The sequence below is a fragment of the Vanellus vanellus genome, assembly GCF_965231255.1.
Source record: "Vanellus vanellus genome assembly, chromosome: 1".
Taxonomy (NCBI): Eukaryota; Metazoa; Chordata; class Aves; order Charadriiformes; family Charadriidae; genus Vanellus; species Vanellus vanellus.
This window is the reverse complement of record NC_138905.1, coordinates 149,534,935-149,557,469: the sequence shown is the minus strand read 5'-3', so window position 1 is coordinate 149,557,469 and position 22,535 is coordinate 149,534,935. Positions and strand designations below refer to the sequence as shown.

The 22,535-nt window shown below is 43.4% G+C and overlaps 1 protein-coding gene across 1 annotated transcript in view; it reads left to right on the top strand.

Annotated features, from left to right (window-relative positions):
* Window positions 1–22,535, top strand: part of AFF3 (ALF transcription elongation factor 3) — a gene marked incomplete at both ends in the record, with an annotated part of 333,261 nt that overhangs the window by 231,920 nt on the left and 78,806 nt on the right. Inside the window, 2 exons of the mRNA XM_082488937.1 lie at window positions 7,025–7,076; window positions 21,734–21,774. Coding sequence (XP_082345063.1) covers window positions 7,025–7,076; window positions 21,734–21,774 — 93 coding nt within the window. The remainder of the gene's footprint in view (window positions 1–7,024; window positions 7,077–21,733; window positions 21,775–22,535) is intronic.

The following is a 22,535-nucleotide window of genomic DNA, read 5'->3' as shown; positions in this document are numbered from 1 at the left end:
ATCGCACCCAGAGAGCTTGGAGGGAACAGGGGCAGGGAGGCAAGAAATGGATTGGAAAATTGCGAGCAGCGCATTCAAAACTTTTATTCCACGAATGTGTTTCCTCCTGTGACATGGAGCATGATTAACCATGAAACTCTGCTAAGTCCTCAGAGTGATTGGACTACTTAGGCTGGCGCTTAGGCATGAGCTGCCAGTGCATCGCTCATCACTCTTTCCTTTCTCTGAGTATTCCTGCATTTTTAGGCGGCTTCGTTCCTTGGGGAGTGGGCTCATGCGGGTTTGCTTCCCTGCTTTTCTGAAGAACTTCTCCCATTTTTAAGGAGGTCGTCTGTGTCCTTCTGCCCAAACTCTGGTCTTGAGGAAGCGCTGTGGACTGCAGGGCACATTCGTGCCACCCTGCCAAGGAGTCATAAAATTCGGAATATGGTTCAACTGCATTTGTTCTCCCTTTCTTTAAAGGGGGAAAAATATCACCAGGGCAAACGCAGTCCCTCACCGGGGCAGCTGCTGTGGAGGAAACCTTATTTCAACTTCTGCTCGTAGGAGAGAGTAATGGCTGTACCACTCGGAGAGGACTGCCTCGCATTTCTAATGAGACCATCAGTGTAATGGGAATTTAGCAGAGCATTTAGCCGGTTTAAATGGTTTTGGAGAGCGGTGTAGACTAGCCTAGATGGATTCAAGCCAAGGACAGAAAACTTTTCCTTCAGAGCATCTATTTTTTATTGGAATTGCTAATTCTATTTCTATAGACTGAGTCTGTTTTTCAGGCATTTAAATTCCACACTCTGGAATTAAATCTCACATTGATATATACGCTTCATTCCAGCATTAAGTACATTAATATTTCACCAGCCTGATTTTACTGGCCTTCTTTCTCTGTTTTTAATTAGATTTGACGGTATTCTATATAATCGTGTTTTCCTACATGTTTCTGTGTAGCAGGACTTGCACAAACTGTTTGTTGAGGGGTTTTTACAACTTAAACATCATATATTCAGAGTGAATTTTAGATGCTGCAAGCAGTGCTTGCAGAGGTCTTACAAGCCTGCTGAAAGCTCTATTACAGCATTTATAAAATATCCTCTTGATCTAGTTGTTTACCTCAATCCATAAGCTTTTGACTTTATTTCATATGAAACATGAATAAATACAACACTTTTCAGATAATATAAATGCATGAGCTTTTTTAAAGTGAAACATTTGCATCAGTTATGGCACTAAAGTGAAAAATAATTTCAGCACTCAAACTCTAATTAATTAAAAATTACTACTGTATAAAAACAGCTACTCTTCTATTTAGGATTAGTAAACAAAGCTATTTGAAATACCTGTTTTGGCTGTAGGTAAGTAGCAGATATAACTGGCCATCTGTTATGTGCAAGTAACCAAGGTAATTGAACAATGTTTGTTTCCCTTTTTTTTTTTTTTTCTTTTTTTTTTTAAGGAAGGAAACGTGTTTATCTCTTTCTTATGAATTCTCTGTACTTCTTACCAGCCACATTTTTCCTTGCATTTTTCTTTTAGAAAGCAACCAAAGACAGCCAGAAACCAAAAGTACATTTGTCTTATCAGAGGTTAAGTCATATCACGTACGTGAGCACTCATAGCTGAAATAATCCCAGTAACATAAGGGCACAGTCTGGATAGGAATGGCAGATTCCCACCTGGCATTCTCTCTCATTTTGCTGGGAACAAGAGTTAAAGGTCTTGCACAGTGTTGTGCCTCCAGGAAGGTTTTGTTTTGTTTCTCTACAATGTGAAGCAATACGTTTCTTCTTCTGTATCAGCGCATCAGTTGTGACTTTAAACATCTGGAGCCAGTCTGAGAGCCTTCTAGCATACCGCTGCTTCGAAGAATATCTGTGTTCTTCCTGGGTTTCTGGTAATATTGAAACTAATGTCCAGTTCTTGAAAGGTCAGGATGCATTTATGGGAAAGAAAATTAAATGTCAATATTGTGCATTAAAAAAATAAGATAATTTTCCCAAACAATCTCATTCAGATGAAACATTGTGGTATGAGCACTTAGTTATCTGATTTTCATATTTCATCACAACTCTTTGCTTTGTGGGGTTCCTCTTCAGCTAAAATCAAAGCATTTTTCCGCTACTGAAGTTCCTTTCCTACATAATGAGCAGAAATCACAAAAGTCCGTAATAAAGACGGTATTCTGACTGAGATGCTGCCTAGCATCAAAATGGAACAATATACTTGATCAGATTAACACACTCATGAGATCTTTCACAAATTGCAAAGATGGTGCCTTCTGAATTTATTTAAATGACAATTGCAACATACGTACATTCATGTGCAGGGCTTGCAAACCATTCGCAGAGGGAGACAAGGAGGGGTTTGCCCCTCATTTTCATAACCTCTCTTGAGAATCTTCAGGGCCTCTTCTCTTGTCCTTTGATTTATGTGCCAAAAGGGAATCTCTCTAATCACAAAACAAAAGCACAGAGGCATTTTTTGAGAGTTTTACAGCTCAATAAGTAATTTGCAGGGGGGAAGGAAAGAATTAATTAGGCCAAGGAATGTGAAACATATCAGAGGTTAAAGTAACTCTTTCATGTGCACCAGCAGATGTGAAGGATATCTCCTGGGTGGGGCTGTGTCTTCACTGTGGAGGAAAATAGATACCCTCCTAAGTAAGGCTATACTGGAAGGGTCTTAGACTGTCTCCAGACATTAAAAGTTGCAACTGATACCCAACGAGCTGTTGAAGACCACCTCCCCAGAGGTGGTCTTCAACCACCACATCTCTTTCCCCAGCAGCTCTTTCATATCCATTTCTTTCAAACTCAAAATTTCTGACCTGGGTCCTGGCTCTACCCTCACACTTGAAACCTGATGTTACTTTGATGTTACTTCCCAGAGGGGAAACTAGATGTCTTCCTGCTATCCCCTGGGCTCTGGCTGGGGCTGAAGATAATTCTTGCTTAGGACTTGACTTCCCAGCAACAACAAATCAGGAAAAAAAGACAGAGAAAACAGTGAAGCTGCATCTCGACTTAACAATTCCCTTTGAGCAAGGTGGTTCCTGAGCAGCTCTCGATGACGTCCCATCTTAAACCCCATGTACTTTTGACCAGGAACATCTCCTGGCCCTTCAACATGCTGGGATGAGCAGGAGTCCCACAGTGTCCCTCTGCAGTGCCCCACATGGTCGTGTCCCCCCCAGCAGCCTACTACACCAATGCAGTGAGCACCCCTCAGATAAAAGAGGTCAGTCTTTCCAATAAGCTATGTAGGAGATTTGGACATGTAATCACGTTGGAATTGTGAGATATTGGATATTGATGCCCTCTACTTTCTGTCTATTTTCCATTACCTGTAAGTAGCCTCCCATCTCCCTCCTTTCCCACGGTAACTGAGTGTCCCAGCCCCCCAAGCTGAAACCCCTTAATTGGTTACTGGAGAAAGAAACCAGCTGGCTTGCTGAGGCATTTCTCGATATCACAAACTCATCCTCATTTCCTTTCATTACGTCTCTACCTGTCATGTCCTTTGCGGAGAAAGGAACAAATGCATTAATTAGAGTGCAGCAAGCGCTCCCGCCCGAGCCTCCCACCCCTCGCTGCCTCCATGACCTCGTGGAGATTTCACTAAAAATGTGTAATTAGGTTCTGCAAAGTAACTTTCTGACCGTACCCGCTCTTTTCAAGTGCAGGAGCCCTAAGTGGTGGTGTGTGTTTTTCAGAGCCGCTTCAAGTACCACTTAATTTTTGTAGCTTTTGTTTACAAAATTATATTTACTCATCTTTTTACATCAAAGCTGAATCCATTTAGAAAAATCTTTGAGCCCGTGGACAGTGTCACTTACTGGCCTGGACTTGGCATATTCAGTGAAAGGTGTCATATAGAATAGCTATAGATAGGCTGTGTTGAAAAGGCTGTGTTTGCACATGAGCTTCTATGTGTTTGTCCGTCCGTCCTTGTACTAGTTTGCCAGAATACATAAAGAAATTCCATCCCGAGCAAGGGTTGATTTAAACATGATCTGAAGTGCTCTGCTAACATGGGGTGTACCAAAGCTCATTCTGTGCTGAATCTGTGCCAAAGTGCTATTCAGATAAATTACAAATTAACGTAACGCTTCTTGTGGGTTTAAAGTATTTTTCTTCTCTTCTTTACTCCCTCTCTTCAAGTGGGGTCTGCTGGTCGAGTTATGGACTTTTTCTTTTAACCCTCACCATTGTCATGATGGAGATGAGCTGTCGAGGAGGAGTGTTCCTCAAAAGCATCCAGACTCAGAATTGATCTAGCTTCCTTAAGACGCTTACTGCAAACTGGAGTCCCTCTAACACAAATACCTCCTCACCCAGGGTGTGCTTCAGCCTGGGCTTTGAGCGCTTGCCCGGTGTCCGAAGAGTCTCCCTCTCCAGGTCTGCTGGTGGGTGAAGCTAAAGTCAATGGTGACAGTGTGTCCTGCTTTGGCTGTAGCTTTGTAGGTCAGGTCTGAGGGCCTCACCTAACGGTGAAAGCAGTCTGGGAACCAGTGAAGAGTTTTAGGCATGGGAGTTATACCTGCACAGCTCCTGCCTCTACAAGGTAGTCCTCTACATTGGCAAGCTGTCTTAACCTGATACAACCTTGTGACAAATAACATGGATCAGGCAGGCCAGATCCCACTCTAGGGAAAAAAAAGCAGGCAAGTAAGCAAGCAAGCATTTTATGATGACCTGTTTTTTCCTATCCCCAGCATTAGGAGATTGTTTGTACGCTGACAGTAGTTCCAAAAGGGGCCACGAGCCCCAGGCAGGCAGTGCTTTTCTTGGAGAGCAGCGCTTCTGAAATGAGAAACAGACAGGGAAAATAAAGACGGGCTAAAACATACAAGCAAGGAGAGGTTGATGGGCCAGCGCTGTGGTTTCTTGTTCCTTTTGCGTGGACGCCTCATTCTTGCACTCCTGGTGCCCCACCTTAGCTTCACTCACACCTCCACACAACCTGAAGTCTTCCAAGCATCATAGCTGCTTCTAATCACAGATTCACAATACACATTTATTTTTTTTTTTATGTTGATACAAAAAGCCAGGACACTCATAAATACAAAGAGCTGCCTAGAAAATTTCATTATACACTTTTGATTTTCCAACTTTCCATTTAAATTGCTCGATCTTAAATAATGTACTTAGCTACCACCTCACCAGCAGAAATTCACGCTCTCAAACTCAAGGGAGAGCAGGCAGGGACCCCCTGGGTGCTCTGCTTTTCACATAACAAGCACATCTCTCTGGTAAATCACTATCAGTGCAGATTTCGTCACATTTAATTACATAGCGCCCAATCCCAGATCTGAGCTTTCTGTTTTCAAGCACTATTTTCTCAGGGATGCCCTAAACAGGTCTAACTAAAAACAAAATGAGCAATTATAAGATTGTTTGGATCCCTGTAAGTGGTGGAATCCAAAGCCAATGTGGATCTTGCAATGTTTACAGGAAGCTTTGCCCCTCTGACATAGTTTAACTTGTAGGAGCTATTTCCCATGTCATTTGCCCACTTGTCAACAGGGCTTGTTAGCTGGGCCAGTGGCTGCGTGGACATGGCCACCAGAGTAGTTGCTGACTCAGGAGATGGCAGAGTGAGCTTTTTCCTGCCTGTGGACATATTTCCGGATAAAACATGGGCAAGTCTTGCTGTGAGATTGTCAAGTCCCTCTAACTCAATGGGTGTCCTATATATATTTGAGGTGTCTGCATTGCCATGAGGTTTTGCTGAATTTGATATGTCAGGTTTACAGGGGAAAAATCTTGGCACAAGTAGGAGGAAACATGGGAAAAAAGCAGGACAAGAGTCTTCAAGAGATGAACTAGTGGGAGTTTCTGCTCTGACCCCCAATCCTGTTCTTATACACCTACGTTCCCCAAAAGGTGCCGCAAGGAAATAGGGAAGCAGCTGTGACGGCAGCAACAGGCAGAGACTGTACATATAGCGAGGAGCTGAGGAGAGGGTGGTTAGGCTCGGTGCTCTTTTAAGACACGGCACACCATGTCGCCCGTGTAAGAATCACGCTTTTCAGGCACGCTCTTGGAAGATCTAGGCACAAGTACAAGGAGGTGGTTTGAAATTACTACATATGTCTTCTTGATATATTTACACTCCAGGGACCACCCACATCACAGGATGTGTTAGAACTGCTCACCAAGCTTTCTTCTGGAGTTGAGACGAAATTACAGATTCTCTTTTCCCAGAATGCAAGAAAAATTAGCAACTTTCTGAATTATTATTATTATTACGGAGGTGTTTTTTTTAAAAATAGGTCCCATTCTTCAAGACCTTTCAAGCACCGGGGGAAATCTTTGCATCCCTTCAGCTCCTTTAAGTGCTGGTTACTTAACCCCGGCTTGTAAAAAAAAGACGCGCGGTGGTAAGAACAAACTCTTCTTCGTGAGCCAGTTGAATCAAGTTGAGGAAAGGATATGGGAAAGGAGCATGAAATCCCCATTAGAAAAGATGCATTATTTTCTATGTTTATATGACAGTGAAATCCTTGTGGGGACTCTTGTGCACTGAGACAATATATTTTCGTTTTAATTGTTTCAGTCAATGTCAATTTTACATCAAACACACAATAAAGTAAAAATGGCCTTTGGGAAACATCACTGAAACTTATTTTGTGCTGCAGTACTGCCAGTGTAAATATCTACTTCTGTTTTGTAAGCTCAAAGCCAAATGGAGCAAAATTTTCCTTTCAGAGAGACTACTGACCTGTCAGCATCAAAAATATTATTTTTAGCATATAAAAATTGTTTGTCAGTGATTGTAATAACAAGAATCCTTGCAAAATCCATTATTACTCTGGTAAACATTTTCCCTTAGGCAATAATAGTAGGAAATGAATTAAGAAGTTAGTTGATAGCAACTGGATAAGGAAAAATTATAAAATGTCACATCTACTGGGATAAAATATATTTCCTTTCTATTTAAATTATTAAATGTTTACAGTAGCTCAGAGAAAACATCAGATCGAAAGCATTTTGGTAAATTCTAATTTATTCTACTGCTTGCTTTCCAGAATGCTAGAAGATGACCTCAAGTTAAGCAGCGATGAAGAGGAGAATGACCAGGTAAGAACCAGACAACTAACATGTCACTTGTAGCATGTTTCATGTCAAGATTGAACTACTGCAAATATTTTGCTAATGCTTTTTCAAAACATACATAAAGGTTATCAAAATACATGGCAGTACTGTAACTGGAGTAACAGATGTTGCTGCTCAGAGCCAGCCCGCGTGTGCTAACTGCTGGATTGGTGGGGAACGGTCTGCAGCGCTCTTGATTTATTACCTCGATGCGACCCAGAAGGTTTTTGTATCAGTCTGCTTCTGATTTGATTTTGTTTTGTTTTAAAGTGAGGCCAAGGAGGGGAGAAACAGGAATTCTGGATTACGGGTTTGGGTCAAGCCTTGCAATCATGAGCTGGCCCCAGGGATTAGCCGCTGGGCTGCTTAGGTCTTACCTGCCTAGAGCCTCGCTGGCATCCCCCCAGCCCTCGCCTCTCCTCTGAGTATTTTCGGTCCTGTCTCTGCGTGGCCCATGCGTGCTAAGAAAGCTAAGGACAGCTGAGAGAAAGCCTTGGCTGTGCGTTTGGTTCCCTCCATAGCACAGCAATTAGGGCACTTGCCTGGGTTTTAGCGACCCCAAACTTCCTGATCGGGAGCAGGTACATCAGCCAAAGTTTCCCGTGTGTCAGGAGAGCTGGGTTTTGTTGGCTGGGGGAAGGTGTCTCCCAATTTTTCCTTAAAACTTTGCTGTGTTTTGTCTAAATAGTTAAGTACCCACTACTATAGGGCTGGATCTTGACTTTCCTATGGCCGGCTGAGTGCCTCGTGGCCAAGCGGAGCTATGCCACGCTCTCTCCTTCTCAGTATACTGGCATGGGTGATTTGGTTGGGGATGAGAGGGCAAAAGCCGCTTCCCTTCCTTATTGCACTAAAATACATGTCCTGTGCCTTCACTGGGGCATATGAGGGCAGTACTGCCCCTGGTTGCATCTCACCAATGGATCCAGACCTGGATATAACATGGGTTTCAAATGTGATTATTTCAGTCAAGGGTAACTGGAGCTATCTAGACTTCTGAAATTCAGGATCTGAGACAAATAATTCTAGGTATGTAGACATGAAGCTCTTCCAGGGTTTTCTTTAACTCTTGTCAGTAGAAGTCTCTATTTTACAATATATTCCAAACAACAGGTAAATCAAAACCTTTTAATATTTATACTAAACAATTATTTCATCTATTTTGAGGAAAGCTTCTTGGTGTTAAGAAGATTCAGCACATAGATTCGATTATTTACATATTTATACGTTTTCTTTTTGTCTAATGTATTTCATCCTGAAACACTTCACATTTAATTACTCTTCCTGCTTGTCTAGATAGTTTAAATTACAGTGCATAGACAGCATAGGGCAAAGTAAAGTGAGGGACAGAAGGGATGTCTGAAGAATAACAACAGCACACCAAGATGCCGTGGTTTTGCAGCGAGGGGCTGGGTGGTAGAGGAGGGGAGAGCCAGCAATCTGGAGAGATGGCTTGTCCTTTGGGTAGGAAGGGAGGTGTGATCCTGCGTAATGGATATCAGTATGGAAGAGGCTGGTAAAGCCCGAGCGCTGAAACTGTTTTGCTTCATAACAAGCAGAAAAAGACATGTGAAAGTGTATATTGTGCGGGAAGTGAAAGAACATTAGTAGATTTAGGAGGAGAAGGGATAGTGGAAAAGTACTGCGGTTCCGGCATGCACACATGGTACCTTCGGTTTAGCGCTACCACTTAGGACTATTAATATCTTTCATGCGCTTGGATTGCTCAGTATTATGTGTGCTACGCAAGGTCTTCGCTCAGTAACTGGAGCTTTAAGGTACAGCAGATGTAGCCTGGGTCTTTCGCCTCGGTGCTCGAACAAGTTCTGCAGAGCCAAGACTGAGTTTGCCACCCATGCAGGAAAGAGCAGAGCTGAGATCCCACTACTCACTTCTAATCGTCACAGGCTCTGGCGTGAGCAGCCTTCGGCAATTACTTTGTGACTTGGTCCCCTTTCCTTGTCACATTTTTTTCTAACTTGACTGTACAGATAAAAATCTCCTGGAGACAAGGGCTGGCTCCTGCTACATGAAATGCTTTGCAGAACCTCAGCTGAGACCTGCAGGTTTGCTTAATGAACAATCCTAAATAACTGTGCCTGCTGGATAAACAAAACACTACGTTTCCATCCACCTAGCAGGAAATAGGCCCAAAAAAAGAATAATACAGACCCTCTCTGCCAATAAATGCACAGATTACAACATGGATCTGTGTCTAAATGTCAGTGGGAGAACCCATTTCCTTTTACTTCCTAATTCTGAGGCTCTTTAATCTCAGATCTCCTCCTGAGCTCAGGAACAGGAAAGAAAGAAATCAAAGATGAAGGCATAGGAACAGTACATGAGTGATTCCCAGATACTCCTTATGTAATAAATTAACCTTTGAGCAATCAGACTCATTTTTGTCCAATTTCTCAAAGAACTGAGGGTGAGTGGTACAAGAACCGGGAAGCTTTTCATTTTGCTAAATTCTGAACAGGGAGGAACTTTAGGGGAAAGGCTTTGAAAACTTCGGGGGAGATTTTGTGTTTGTATCTGAAATCGCCGAGCAGCGAACGGAGAGCTTCTGAAGCGGTGCAAAGGGGGACAGGTGCTCCTGCACTCCCGGGGCTGGCATTTGGAGGGCTGCGACTGACCCAGGGAATGTGACCCATGGATGAGGGAGGCCAAATGCAAGACAGAGGCATGATTAAGAGCTTCAGGACCCACAGCGGGCAAGGCATTCCCAACCCTTCCCTCTGCGTCAGCAATTAAGGGAGTGAGATTCACCGACCCAGGAGAGGCAAAAGAGGCTGGGTTCGAGCCGAGTGTGTGCGCGCCCACAGTAATTACATTATCCACACTTATTAGTCTCTTAATTTTAATTACATAAATGTATTTTTCCTCTTTAATGAGCATAGTTTATCCATTTAAACTGATCATTTTAATTTTACAGGCAGTGATCATAGGATCTAATATGCAAAGGGAAAATTTCCTGTTGGCATATTTTACATCACACAGATTGAAGAAAATATACTTTTTAATCCCCAATCAATATCTGAAGAGCATGCAATTAACAGATACCAAGGTAGTTAACATAAATCTGCAAGTTAAAGAGCCAATTCATTTTGATTTATAACACATAGAGTAATAATTTCATCATCATCTCTCCCAGAAAGCATCTGAAGCTTTGTAGCATGAAGATGTCAAAATTGTACTTAAGATTGTTCAGAGTACTGAATTGTAGTGGTTATTGCCTTTTGGTTCCTTGAAGTGTGGCATAGCACATGAAACGGTCCCCATTATAATACCCTGCTCTTCTCCGTAGAGGTCACTGGATAACTTAAATCAGTCTTGGGTGAAATATTAAAAGGAGATTGTCAGTTGTAATACGAACAATTCTCTCCCCGTCCCCCTCCCCCCCCCCCCCACTTGTCCCTTTACAATATGAAAATTCTCTAATAGAAAGTAGTTCCTTTAAGGGGAAAAAGATCCCTGGCATCATTTGTGCAATTCATGTCAATCAATAGCCAAATAAATTAACTGACTGGTACGCATACATGGAATAATAATCTAACATATTTTTGCAACCCAAGTCTGCTTCCTTGTATGCATTTTTTCTGCGCGGGATCAGGTTGGTTGCCGCTGAAGTTTTGTGGCTGTGAAAATTTATTACCCACAGAGTCAATCTGCATTCTGGCTGCCAAGTCTGAATAAATAGAGTCATTGTGCTTGTCTGGAATATGTAACCAAAGTTCATCCAGTCAGCTTGACTTTCACATCCCATGGGATTCATAAAAGCCAACACCCTGGTATGTGCTCTTGATTCCTGCCAAAATTTTGTAAAATTGTATAAACAGAAGTTGAAGAAGCAATCAGAACACACTCCCAGGGACATGGCTCCGCACTCCAGCCCCTGCTGTATCTCGAAAGGAAAGACCCAACTTTAGTACTTTTTTTATTTTATTTTTTATTTTAAATAACCATATGACTATCCCCCTGCCGCAGCAGGTAAATGCGGGGGCTGAAGACACCCTCCACGTACAGTGCACAGAGAGGCACCGAAAAATCCTCTCGGGTTCGTTAATTGTGCTTACGTGCCGTGCACCAGAGGAAGAGAGAAGGAAGCGTTTCCCTGCAAGTGGCTGCCCTCCTTAAGAAGGCATGGGGACAGGCTGGCCGTGCAGGCTCTGAGCAGTGTGAGGGAAACCGGCCCCACTGCAGGCAAGCCAAGACAAACAGAAAGCCATGTCCCTTCACAGGAGACCTCAGGCGAAGAGCAGCCCTGAGAAAGTTCACCACAAACAGATTCAGCACTGTAAAATAAAAGTCTCGGCAGCCTGGTCTGGCTCACCACCCAGAGCCCCACAGGGTGACAGTGGCCCACCCAGCCCGGCAGCCTCCTGGGGGTCCGGGGGCTGTCCCCTGCCCACAGCAGCCTGGGGACAGCCAGGGGGAGCTGCTGGCCCCAGGAGACCCATTGATGCTCCAGTATCACCCTGGCTGTTGCTGAGCCAGGAAGCTTGAAGCTAATTCATGGTGCACCCACAGCTCCGGTGGGGACATACGTGCTTATGTTTCCTCCTTGTCACATATGTGCTGAGGGATGACAGGGCTTAGCGCTGGAAATGCATCTTTCTGGCAGGATTGTCTGCAGCACAGGAATTTAGGGCCAGCCAGATCCATCTTGTCACTGCAACAGGATGAAAGTCCATCTATGTGGCCAATGCAAATTGGTGTGGCCGTGTCCCTACATAAATAGCATTAGGAAATGATTTCTTTTTTTTAAGTCATAAAATCATACTTCATTTCTTTAACAGTAGCCAGAAACAAGAGAGATAGAATGTATTTAAAGACAATCTTTTTAACAAACTGTAGGACTTTTCTCTCTCATTTCTGGGTATAGACAGAAAACCAACAAAGAGATAAAAATTATCCTGAAATGAATGGTGATTCGTACACCCTCTTTCAGAAGGAATAATTTTAATAGAGTTTATATAAGCAGTACTTCTGCATATGAAATGTAATATTCCAGCTAATTTGAAGCATTCTGTAATGAATTTTGAAACAAATTGAAAAAGGGGCAAAGTGGCTACAAGCTTTTTTTCCATAAGACCTCCCCTGTTAGGACAGCGCTTTCTGAAGTCGAAGATCAGCCGAGCAGAGCGCAGTCAGGTACATCTAGAGAGAAGAGTTATATTGGGCAAATTACAACATGCCACTGCATAGCCCTGTTCATCATTAGAACTATTTTTAGGCAGTGCTAATTGCGTTCACATACGCCATGTCCGAATATTTTAACCACATTAAGTCATTTTAGTGTTGTGCTCACCTCTTCATCACTGCAATACATGATGCTTGATCAGAAGGGAAAATGAGTGGAAAAGGAGATGAGAGTGCTCAGCCCAGGAAAAAAAAAAAAAACAAAAACAAAAAAACACAGAGCCTGCATCATTGCTGCAAATTAATTTCTCTCTCAAAAAGTGCCCTGATAAACTCGGGGGAGGAAAAAATCTTTCTGATGAGAAGTCTCTCACTCCACCGAGCACAGGAAACTTATTTCATGAAGTCTGGCCAGGTGTGAGTCTGCAACCAAAACTGCACAAAGCAGAGATAAGCAAATGTGGGAAAATTAACTTTTGGGTTAAGGAATGGCTGGAACCTTAGGTGGTTTCGTACTTAATCCAAATGCTCTGCGCAGCCCTCTGTCACTATAACATGAGCGCGTTTTCAGACTGGAGGAGTAGCCACAGTAACAGCCTTACTGAACTCAGCTAAGTCCATTATTTCCTGTGTATTAGAGAAGCAATCCTTTCAGTATCCAACTTAACTAAAATCCAGAGTAAGACTTAAGCCAGCTGAGCCAAGCTTTTTTTTTGTGGTTTGCCAGCTCTGATTTTAAAATCTCTGTGACATCTAAATTTGCACTTTCACAAGGCATGACAAGAAGACCAAGATTGCCTCACTGAAACTGTCAGATGAAACAAAATAAGAGCTCAGTCTTGTCCTGCCAAACCTGGCTCACATCACTGCCTATCTTACAAAATCAGATTCAATGTCTGTCATGCACTGGCAGGCAGGATCAAGCTCTAAATTTGAATGCCACCACCATGAATGACAGTGAAAAAGGTTAGAGATCAGTTTGGCTCTTGGACGTGTGCAAAATTTGGGGATATTCAAACCCGGTACTCTGATCTCCCTGATCCTCAATGGCAAAACTCTAAAAATAGACTGGAAAATAAACTTAAAAGACAAGGGCATCTTCCTTGTCTCTTCATGTGGATGCTATGACTAAGCTAAGTTTTAGCTCTAGCGAATCTCCCAAACTTGCCCTTTTCCACTGGTATCACCTTTTCCCAAGTCCAACAGTTTCTCTCTGTATCTACTGTTACTTCTTTAATCCCATCTTCTTGAAATTTTTGGTTAGGTTTTTTTTCCCCTCGTGAATGGGAATTACTGTATGAACATCTGTTTTGACTGGTGTGGGAACATATCCCAATGCAATCAATTCAGCAGTGGCGGCTGATTTGGGCTGTAAAGATGGATTAGGTCCCTCCAGGGGGCTTTCCCTTGTCCCTCTCTTGTGCGCCCTTCAGCCCACGCGTCGCTCCTCCCGCCGCAGAGAGCCCTCGCTGAAGCCAGCCACCATGCCTGAGCCTTCGCCCTGCTCAAGCGTGGCTGCAAAGCGTCTGCTTGCCTTCAGGCAAATTCATTCCAGCGTGCCTGTAAGAGAACGGTTAAATAACCAGCAGTCACAAATAATTTAGAGCACAAATTAGTGTCGTTTGTAATACTGCAGCTATTAAAAGCTGTAAGAGGAGAACATACCCCGCTTGCATCTCTCTCACACATGTGTGCACGCACACAGCACAGACTCTCAGCCTCTCTAGGAGCTGCCTGTTGCTCTCTGCAAGGCAGAAGGTCAAGCTCACTGCGGTCCCCTTGGCCATTCAGCTCGGGCTGAGGTGGTGTCAGCGTGAGGAGCTGTGGGAAGGAGATGTGGCGCACCAAGATGGATGGCAGCAGAAACAGAGAAAGCGGCAGCTGAGAGCATGTCAGAAAACAAAAGGAACATGAAAAGGGAAAGGGATTAAGGGAATAAAAAAAGAAATTAATGAAGAAAAGAAATTGGGGGAAAAAGGACATTATAAAGGGAGTAGCAGCTATATTAGAACACGATAAGGAATAAGGAAAAACAGCCAGCAGTCAATCCATCAAAACTAGCATTTAAGAAAAAGGGACCGGGGAACCATTGCTAAAATTTCTCCTGCACCTAGGATGAAATCTCTCTCCTCTGTAGTCAGCAGGACTCTAGCCACTGATTTCAATCAACCTAGGATGTTATCCCCTGTCTTCTTTTTTATTTCCTAGCACAATCCAAGTAGATACTTGGGTTGTAGCAAATGCATCATAGTCAATTGACGTAGCACCTTCCTGTGCAGAGTTACCACTATTTGGGGAATTTAGGCTTGTATTTCCCCTATTTTCACATATATGGGCTTTTGGAAAAATTCTACTTTAATTTCTGAGCTTTCAGACTTCCCAGTAAATCTTGTAAAGCCTATGGCACAACACTGACAATTTTTACCTGCAATTTCTTAAGTGTAAGCAGCACTTCACCCAAGTTACCTTTTCCTGGAAAAGGAGACTACTTTGGTGGAGACAGAGGAAGTTTCCCAAGGTGACCGCTGCTTCGCTTGCAATGACTGAGACCTTCCTCCAGTGTTATTGGAAATTAACCATTTTATTAATGTAAAGCATGAAGGACTTTCCTTCTGCTCGTCTCCACTGAAAAAGATTAAGCTCATCTGCTTTGAAACCCTGTGTTGTTGTTGGGGCCAGACTGCAGGAGAAATCTGAGCAGATGCAGGACAGAAGACTCAACATTTACGGATATATAAAATTCTCTGTATGGTTAATACCTGTGCTGATTATACAGTAATTTGGAGATCCAAATCACTTAACAAGTATTAACTACTTAATACAATGCCCCTGAGAGGTATTTAGGTAGAGCTAAGCAAGAATTATTATCTCTGTAGAACTGACAGGGAGACCGAGACTGAGATGTGGCTTGTTTGAAGCCAATGGCAAGTCAGCTGCAAAGCCAGGATTAGCGCTTGGGTCTTTCACTCCCAGGTGCCATGTTCAAGTCACTAGGCTGTGCTGCCCCTGAAGATTAATAAGGATTATTGGGCAAAGCAGAGGAGAAAGAACAATGTACGCCAGAAATATAATAAAAAAACTCCAGGGTGAAAAATGAATACCGAGGTGTTGAAAGGCCTGGAGAAATCATGACATCCAGAAAGAGTTCTATAGTTTCTTAAAAGATGTGGCTCTGATGATAACCAACTCCAAAAGGGGAAGGAAGGGAGACCTTTTTAAGTCTCACAGCCTGTAAATCTTAAATAAATATCAACCAGACAGTGAAAATCACATTCACACATTTATATTGCAAATTTACAGAGAAACACTCAAGCTGCAGTTTACAAGTGATTTTAAATCCCTCAGAAATCCACACTGGAAAGCAATCCTCCAACAAAGCCCCTAGGAACAGTGAGGAGTACAGAATAATGCAGTGAGAGAAGGCACATTAGGAATCACTTACGATAAATTGCCTGACCTGAGCTCCTCGGGCAACTTCTTGTTCTCACGGGCATTTAAACAGGGCAAGTCTGTCGGTGCAGGAAGGTTTCATTACCTCTGTTTTGAGCCCTGATGAGAGCATCATTGCAACACTATGCAGCTCTGCACTTTTCAAGAACAAGGAGAACTGAAGAGGGTTTCAAGACAGGGGAGAAGGATGCCTTATGTGTTCGGAAAACATGCCTTGGAGTGACAGACATCCGTGCAATGAACTGAGCTTGTCTGAAGCAGGACTGGTGGCCGGCTTGATCACAGGCTGTAAATGTCTGCGCAGGGAGCGGAGCTGTGAGGCTGGAAGGCATCTCCGTCTCACGAGCAAAGGTATAACTTCCAGCGCACAAAGGTGCCTATAAAGTGAGTTGGACTAAACTCTCAGCTTAACACAGAAGGTGAAAAACCATGCCTGTGGTTGGATTGAGGTGGGTTCACCAAAAGAGGATTATCCAGAAGTTTTGCTCTAGGTCCACAACAGCTCCCAGATCTGAAGCAGAAAAAAAGCTGTGGAGAGTCCTGTGGCCCAAGATATGGCATGCAGTCAGGTTGTGCCCTTCACAAAGTTGTGCCCTTCACAAAGTTTTCTTCCTGGCTTCACTGTGTTTAAACTAAAACCATACAAAACCTTAGGAAATTAAAAGAGAATCAACATGGAAGGCATATGAAGAGTGAAGCATGAAAGAAGACAGGTATAGAATTATTTGTTCTGGTCCAGTTCCCAAATGGCAGTATAGACTAATGACATCTTTCCTTAACCCTGGCTTGGAAAAAGTGCACCTACAGCTCACTAACTGCAGTCCAATACGGGGTGACATCCAGCAGTCTGAGTGGTTGCTAATATGGGAGGTGCTAACTTAAAGCATAAATGGTTCGCTGCACAGGTCCAGGGCAACACCTACCACCTGAGGAAGACAAACAAGATGCTCCAGAAGCAATGCAATTTACTCATGCACAGGTAGGATGCATTGTTACTCTGTCACCGAAGAAATGGTTCAAATTCTCACCTTATGTACACTTGCGCCATCTCAGTGAAGTCTCTGGTATAACTGGTGTAACTCCATCTAATTGCTGTAACTGAGCTCTCTCACGATAACAGCGATTAATCCACAGGACAGAAAAAGTGGAAAACAAAATGTCTGAATCTGCCAGTGGTCAATTTATTGGCTTTTATTTGCCGACGTGTGGTGTGGGTGAGGTATAGGAAAATGTATCTACAGTCAGCCTGCAGCCTCTGCCTCCAAGACACTCTTCCAAGCCCAGCAGAACATTCTGCAGTAGTTCTCATCTGCTTCTTATCCAAAAATGCCTGCAAGCCCAGCAGTTCATGAAGCAATTCTGTTCAAACCAGATTAAGAAAAGGAAAAAAAAAAAAAAAAAAAGAGGGATTTCTGGGGACCACTCTTAAAACCTCTATCTCCAGCTCAATAGCTGTATTCAACCCATTCTGCTCCCTGCTCAGTCCCAATTACAATGAATGTATTTAATTTCCTCTTTGATTTCCCTTCAACAACAGATTGCAACTTGTGACACTTTAAGTAATTTTGGTAGCTCATTTAACACACACTGAAACCTGAATATCTGCTGATTATGTTCCCAAGCTCTGGCTCATTGCAATAAAGGATAGAGAAAGGAGATGCAGTCTCTGGAGATTGAGAACCTGAACATGATAACTGCTGGCTGAAAACTTGTTTTGTCCCGGTAGTCTTGGGGTACAGCTAGAATATTTCATGAATGATTAATGAACTATATGCAGATCAATGAAACTCTGGCCTAAATGTATCTGTAACCAACTCAGGTGGGGGGCAAAGAAGTCTACCAGCCAGTATCCTGTAATTTACAACTCTTGATGTAGTGAAAAGGAGTAATTCATCTCATTTACTGTGGCTGGTTTCTCAAGCCCAGGTACCTGAGTCACCTAAGTGATTTTTTTTCCCCTTTTCCTGCTTCCTACTCAGCATTAAAGTTATTATGTTGTGGGTTGACCTCCAATATCCGCGTTCATATTGAGGAGAACCTTCCTCCATCAGTAACGCCACTGATTCTAAGAACTGAAAATTCAGGATTGTACTAATTACTGGTGAACACATTGAAGTATAACTCAATCACCTATCAAGAGAATATTAAGCTTCCCATAAAGCACATTTTAGTGGTGAGTCTTGCAGATCTTTAAATTCTGTCAGCAACATCAAACTTCAAAATTATTTCTTATCCCTAATTTCTATAACCAGCATAGTCACTTACTTCCAGGAATAATAAAGACTGTAGAGCATATTCTCATCTTTCTTGATGGATGATGAGTTGGCCTTAGTAAAGTTGCTAACGATGTAAAATAAAATGCAAATTAAATAGCACATTCAAAATCAAGCTATTAAAAAAAATAGTCATGCAGGCAGTATATGATACTAACTACCACCCTTTTGCTTACATTGTTACATAGATAATACCAGCATATTAGAAACATAATAAATCACAGAAAGCTGTTTCTCTAGCCCGGAGTTTCTCAAACTATGGGTCATGACCCTCTATGGGGATTCATGAATGAGTTTGAATGAGGTCACAAAAAAAACTGTTAGCAAGAAGCAAGGGCAGATATTTCCCCCTAAGTTGAGCAGCCCAATCCTCTAGCAGGGGAACAAGAGAGCAGACTGTAATTAGTGGCTGCAAGTATTTATACTTGCTAGGGAACTGCTAACTACTTTTAATTACAACAGCTCACTTTCTCCAGGAGAGGGGAGCAATATAGGCAAGAATTAAAATTGCGGATAGTTGCTAACTGCCTTTCATTGCAGGCAATAGATCTGTTTCTCCAGGGAGGAAGAGTAAACTTGCGACTGGATCTTATTCCCCCATCATTTAGAAATTGGGCCATTACCAACTCAGGGGGTCGCACAAATATGCAATCAAACAGGGTTGTATTTTCAAACCAAGTAAGAAAGAAATCAATAGTCTCATTTATAGAATATGTGACCACCAAGCAAAGAGTCAGGTGCCCCATGCAATCTGCATCGCATCCTGGTGAAGAAGGACGTTCATTAAAGGACTTAAAATGAGAAGCTAATTGAAAAAGTAGAACGATCTCAGTGAAAAGCACTTGCACGTTTCTTTCTGCTGCCTGCCTGTCATTTGAACCCACTTTCTTGCCCAGAGTGGATCACCTTTTCAAAGCTGTCAACAGCTGGATGTACCAAGATGGAAACTGAAGATCAATACTTAAGGCCATAGTCCCACACTGCATGGCCTGGCTGGGTTAGCACGGATGAGTCTTCTCCTCTTCCCTCCTGAGGGCAGCTTTCATTGATACTGGAAGACACAGTATCCAGCTTTTCTCCCTCTCTCAAAATTAGGGATTTTAGGGAAATACAAGAGTGATATGCACCCCACATCCTCATGTTAGGGGCTTTTAGTGTCACCACTTGAGGTCTCTGTAAGGAACATGAGGCCTGTGTCCTTCAGTGCCCTCTGGCTATTGAAGCCACCAGGTACCTTGCTCCAGGAGTGCTCTGCAGCTCCCCAGAAGGGAGTGAGAACCATGTCAGGTGAAAGCAACCCCACTGCCAGACATCTCAGCAGCAAGGGACTCAGCTGCACGATGTCCCCACAGTCCCCTTCCTGTTCTCACACCACACCCTGCAATGTGACACCCTCTCCCTGGGGAAGCAGCTCAGAGAAGAGATCCAGTTTGCAAATAACCTGGGGGGGGGGGGAGGGAGAGAGAAAAAGAAAAGACGGAAAAAAAGTGTTATTTTGCAGCTGGATCAGTCTCTCAACCTGTTGCATCGCGAAGCCACATGTGCACCAGTGGTGACCTGAGCCAAGAGTGGGAAACATTAAAAGTGGCTTAATCGGCCCTGCCACGTAGTGGCTGGTTGTGAGGGAAAGCCTAGCCCTGACTGCTGGCAGGAAAGAAGAAGGAGAGGTGACCTGAATGGTGTCTACACAACATGGCCTTGGAAAAGGGCTCTGATAGTGAGAGGAAGCTCCTGAGTTTTGTAGGCAAAGGCATAACACAGCGCAGGGGTCAGCATCGAAGCTGGGCAGCTCGAAACTCAAGATGGACGTAGCTTCCTGCTAGTGATGGTGATTAGACATGGGAGGAGATGACCTTGCGTTGGCCCAGGGCATTAAAAATGAGATATAAGCCATAAGACCTCCATTTTGGGTCTCTCCTGTGTTTGTGTACAAGAAGCAGGATGAAAATGTCGCAAGGAGGCCCTTGCAAAGGAGGGAATAAAGGTGGTGCCAGCCCGCTGAACTGGAGAGTGGCTGCTCCCATTTAGGCCTGCCCTTGTACCCAGTGGCCTGGACGGCATGGACAGGATTGTATCCAAAGTGTATGCAAATAGGATGACCTACTGGAGACAGTGAAAAATACCAGGCTCCCCATATTGTTTTCCTAACACTAAAACCAGCACGTTCATGCCATGGGCACGTTCCTACTCCCACTGCAGAGCATCAATGCGAAGGAAAAACCTCTCCTGCGAGCCATGCCAGCCACAGGGGATGCAGCATAGCCCTTGTCTCCTGACAATTTGCTATGTGATACACAGCAAACTGCTTCTCCCCAGGGAACCCAGGAGGCCCAAATTATCCAAGAAAGTTCCCTGAGCAGAAATCCTGCTTCCAAAATCAAGTCAAAACCCTTCCCAAAGCATTTCTGCACTCCTGTCAGATCTGCAGGGATCCACCCGGGGGTTCTTTTCACACCTTTCTGTGAAACACTCTGTAACTGCAACCGCAAGTCAGGTTTTATCAAGTTTTGCTTTGCAGCCTGTCAGCAGCAATTTGACTAGCCAGAAAGGCTACCTCCATGCCGAGCCAGGTTGGATGGGGCTTTGAGCAACCTGGTCTAGTGGAAGGTGTCCCTGTCCCTGCCCATGGCAGGGCTGTTGGAACTAGATGATCTTTAAGGTCCCTTCCAATTTAATCCATTCCATGAGTCTATGATTCTATGCCCTCTGGTGCTGAGCAGGATGCCTGCAAGCCGCGTGGCTTGTTCAGGGGTAAGGATGCAGCCCCCCAGCAGCCTAAGGAGCCAGAGAGAATGGTTTCAAAACATATCTACCAGTAACTGCAAGGAGGAAACCAGTGTTTAACTTCCTGCCCCTGGACTCTCCATACTGCTTAGCTTTGTGTCCCTTCTGTGCCAGGTGAGGCACAGCCTGGACAGGTACAGCTGGGAGGGGACACTCAGGACAACTCCAAGTAGAATGGAGGCTTTAGAGTAGATTTAAAAAACATTATGGATTTCATCTTTGCTTCGCAGCTGGTTACTGTGCCGAAGCCATGAATCACACTACTTGAAGTGATTGAAGGAGGGGAAAGAATAATAATAATAAAGTGGCAAACTAGCTCAGGGATAGGCTTGGGAGTCCTATTAAACTTGAGAGGCTATGATTTCTATTCCCAGAACTGCTGGTTAACACAAGAACAAGCACCATGCTTCCCCACCCCATCCAAAGCGTTGTACTAGGCAAAAACTGAGGAGCAAACCAGCAACAGGTCAATTCTGCACTGTGTAGTCAAAAGTTGCCAGCAGATTAATATGGCAGCGCTCATGAAAAGTCTGCAGCAGCTCTGGCAAGCTTTGCAGAATTTATAATTATAGCTACGGGCTTCATCGCAAAAGGAACCAAATATGTGATGTTTGTTTCTGTGGAAGAATGGGAGGAGACTAATGGTAAAGGAGAGGGAGTGGGAGTGCGGAAGCGGGGAGAGGGGAAGGCAGAGAACCGAGCCCTGCCGAGTTTTCAGAGACCCGCAGAAAAAATCATCTAAATAGAGTAGTTCAGACCTCAAATACCGTGCGGTGCTTTGACAATCTTCTGGTTTATGGCATACTTAACAAAGTGTTCTTACGTTTACTAGGCTGGAATGTCCATTTGACTATAGACTCTCTGCTACTTTGCTCGTACTTTAACATTTTGGACACGTGACAAAAATGTGTGTAACGCATTTTTTAAAGTGTTGATTGTGCTCGTAATTTTCAAGTCAGAATATAAAATAAACATCTCTGCCCTTTCTTCCAGCAGGCAGCACAGAGATCTGCTCTCCGCGTTCTATCTGACAGGTACATTTTGTCATTTTTATGAACTATAAATTGCTTTATGAAACGTTGAGCCCTATTTATTGTGGCATATAACTCATAATCGGATTTTGTCCCCAAAGTATCTGTGAACTGGGATGTTAAACATTTTGCATGCTTGGATTTGTCATGCATGTGTAGAGTTTATTACTGCAAAAATCACAGTCTTGTTGTATTTCATACAGAGTATGCAGAATCCCTTGTTGTGATACCAAACGAGAGATAAGAAACTTACTGGAGAAGGCATGAATGATGCAGTAAATTCTGAGCTGTAGAGTTTGCTGAGATATATCTGAGCTCATTTTTCAGCAATAAGTACTTCATTTATTCCGAGATATTCTCCTTTGACTTTTTCCGAATCCTTTCCCCGGGAATTAGTCTTCTTTTGATGAGATTCTCTGTACATTTTATGCACAAAAACAATGCCCTTTTTTACCCCTTAAGTTTTGAGGGATTGGTATTTTGGAGGAATTTAATTCATTTTTTCACTTCTTCTGGAACTGCAGCGGTGCTCCAGGCAGATAAGCAGGGGACCAAATCCTTAGACAGTGTTCAGGTTTTACTTAGCTCTTTTTCAAGCAGAACTCCATTAACTTCAGTGGGAAACTTGCCCAAGTGAGGAATTCAGGATTTGGGCCATAGTAAATGTTGTAGTTGGGCCGTAGGTCTGCACAGGTATTTACCTTAAATGACTTTTATGAAAGAGGATTGATTGAAATATAAGGTAGCTTTCTAAGACGGTCCTG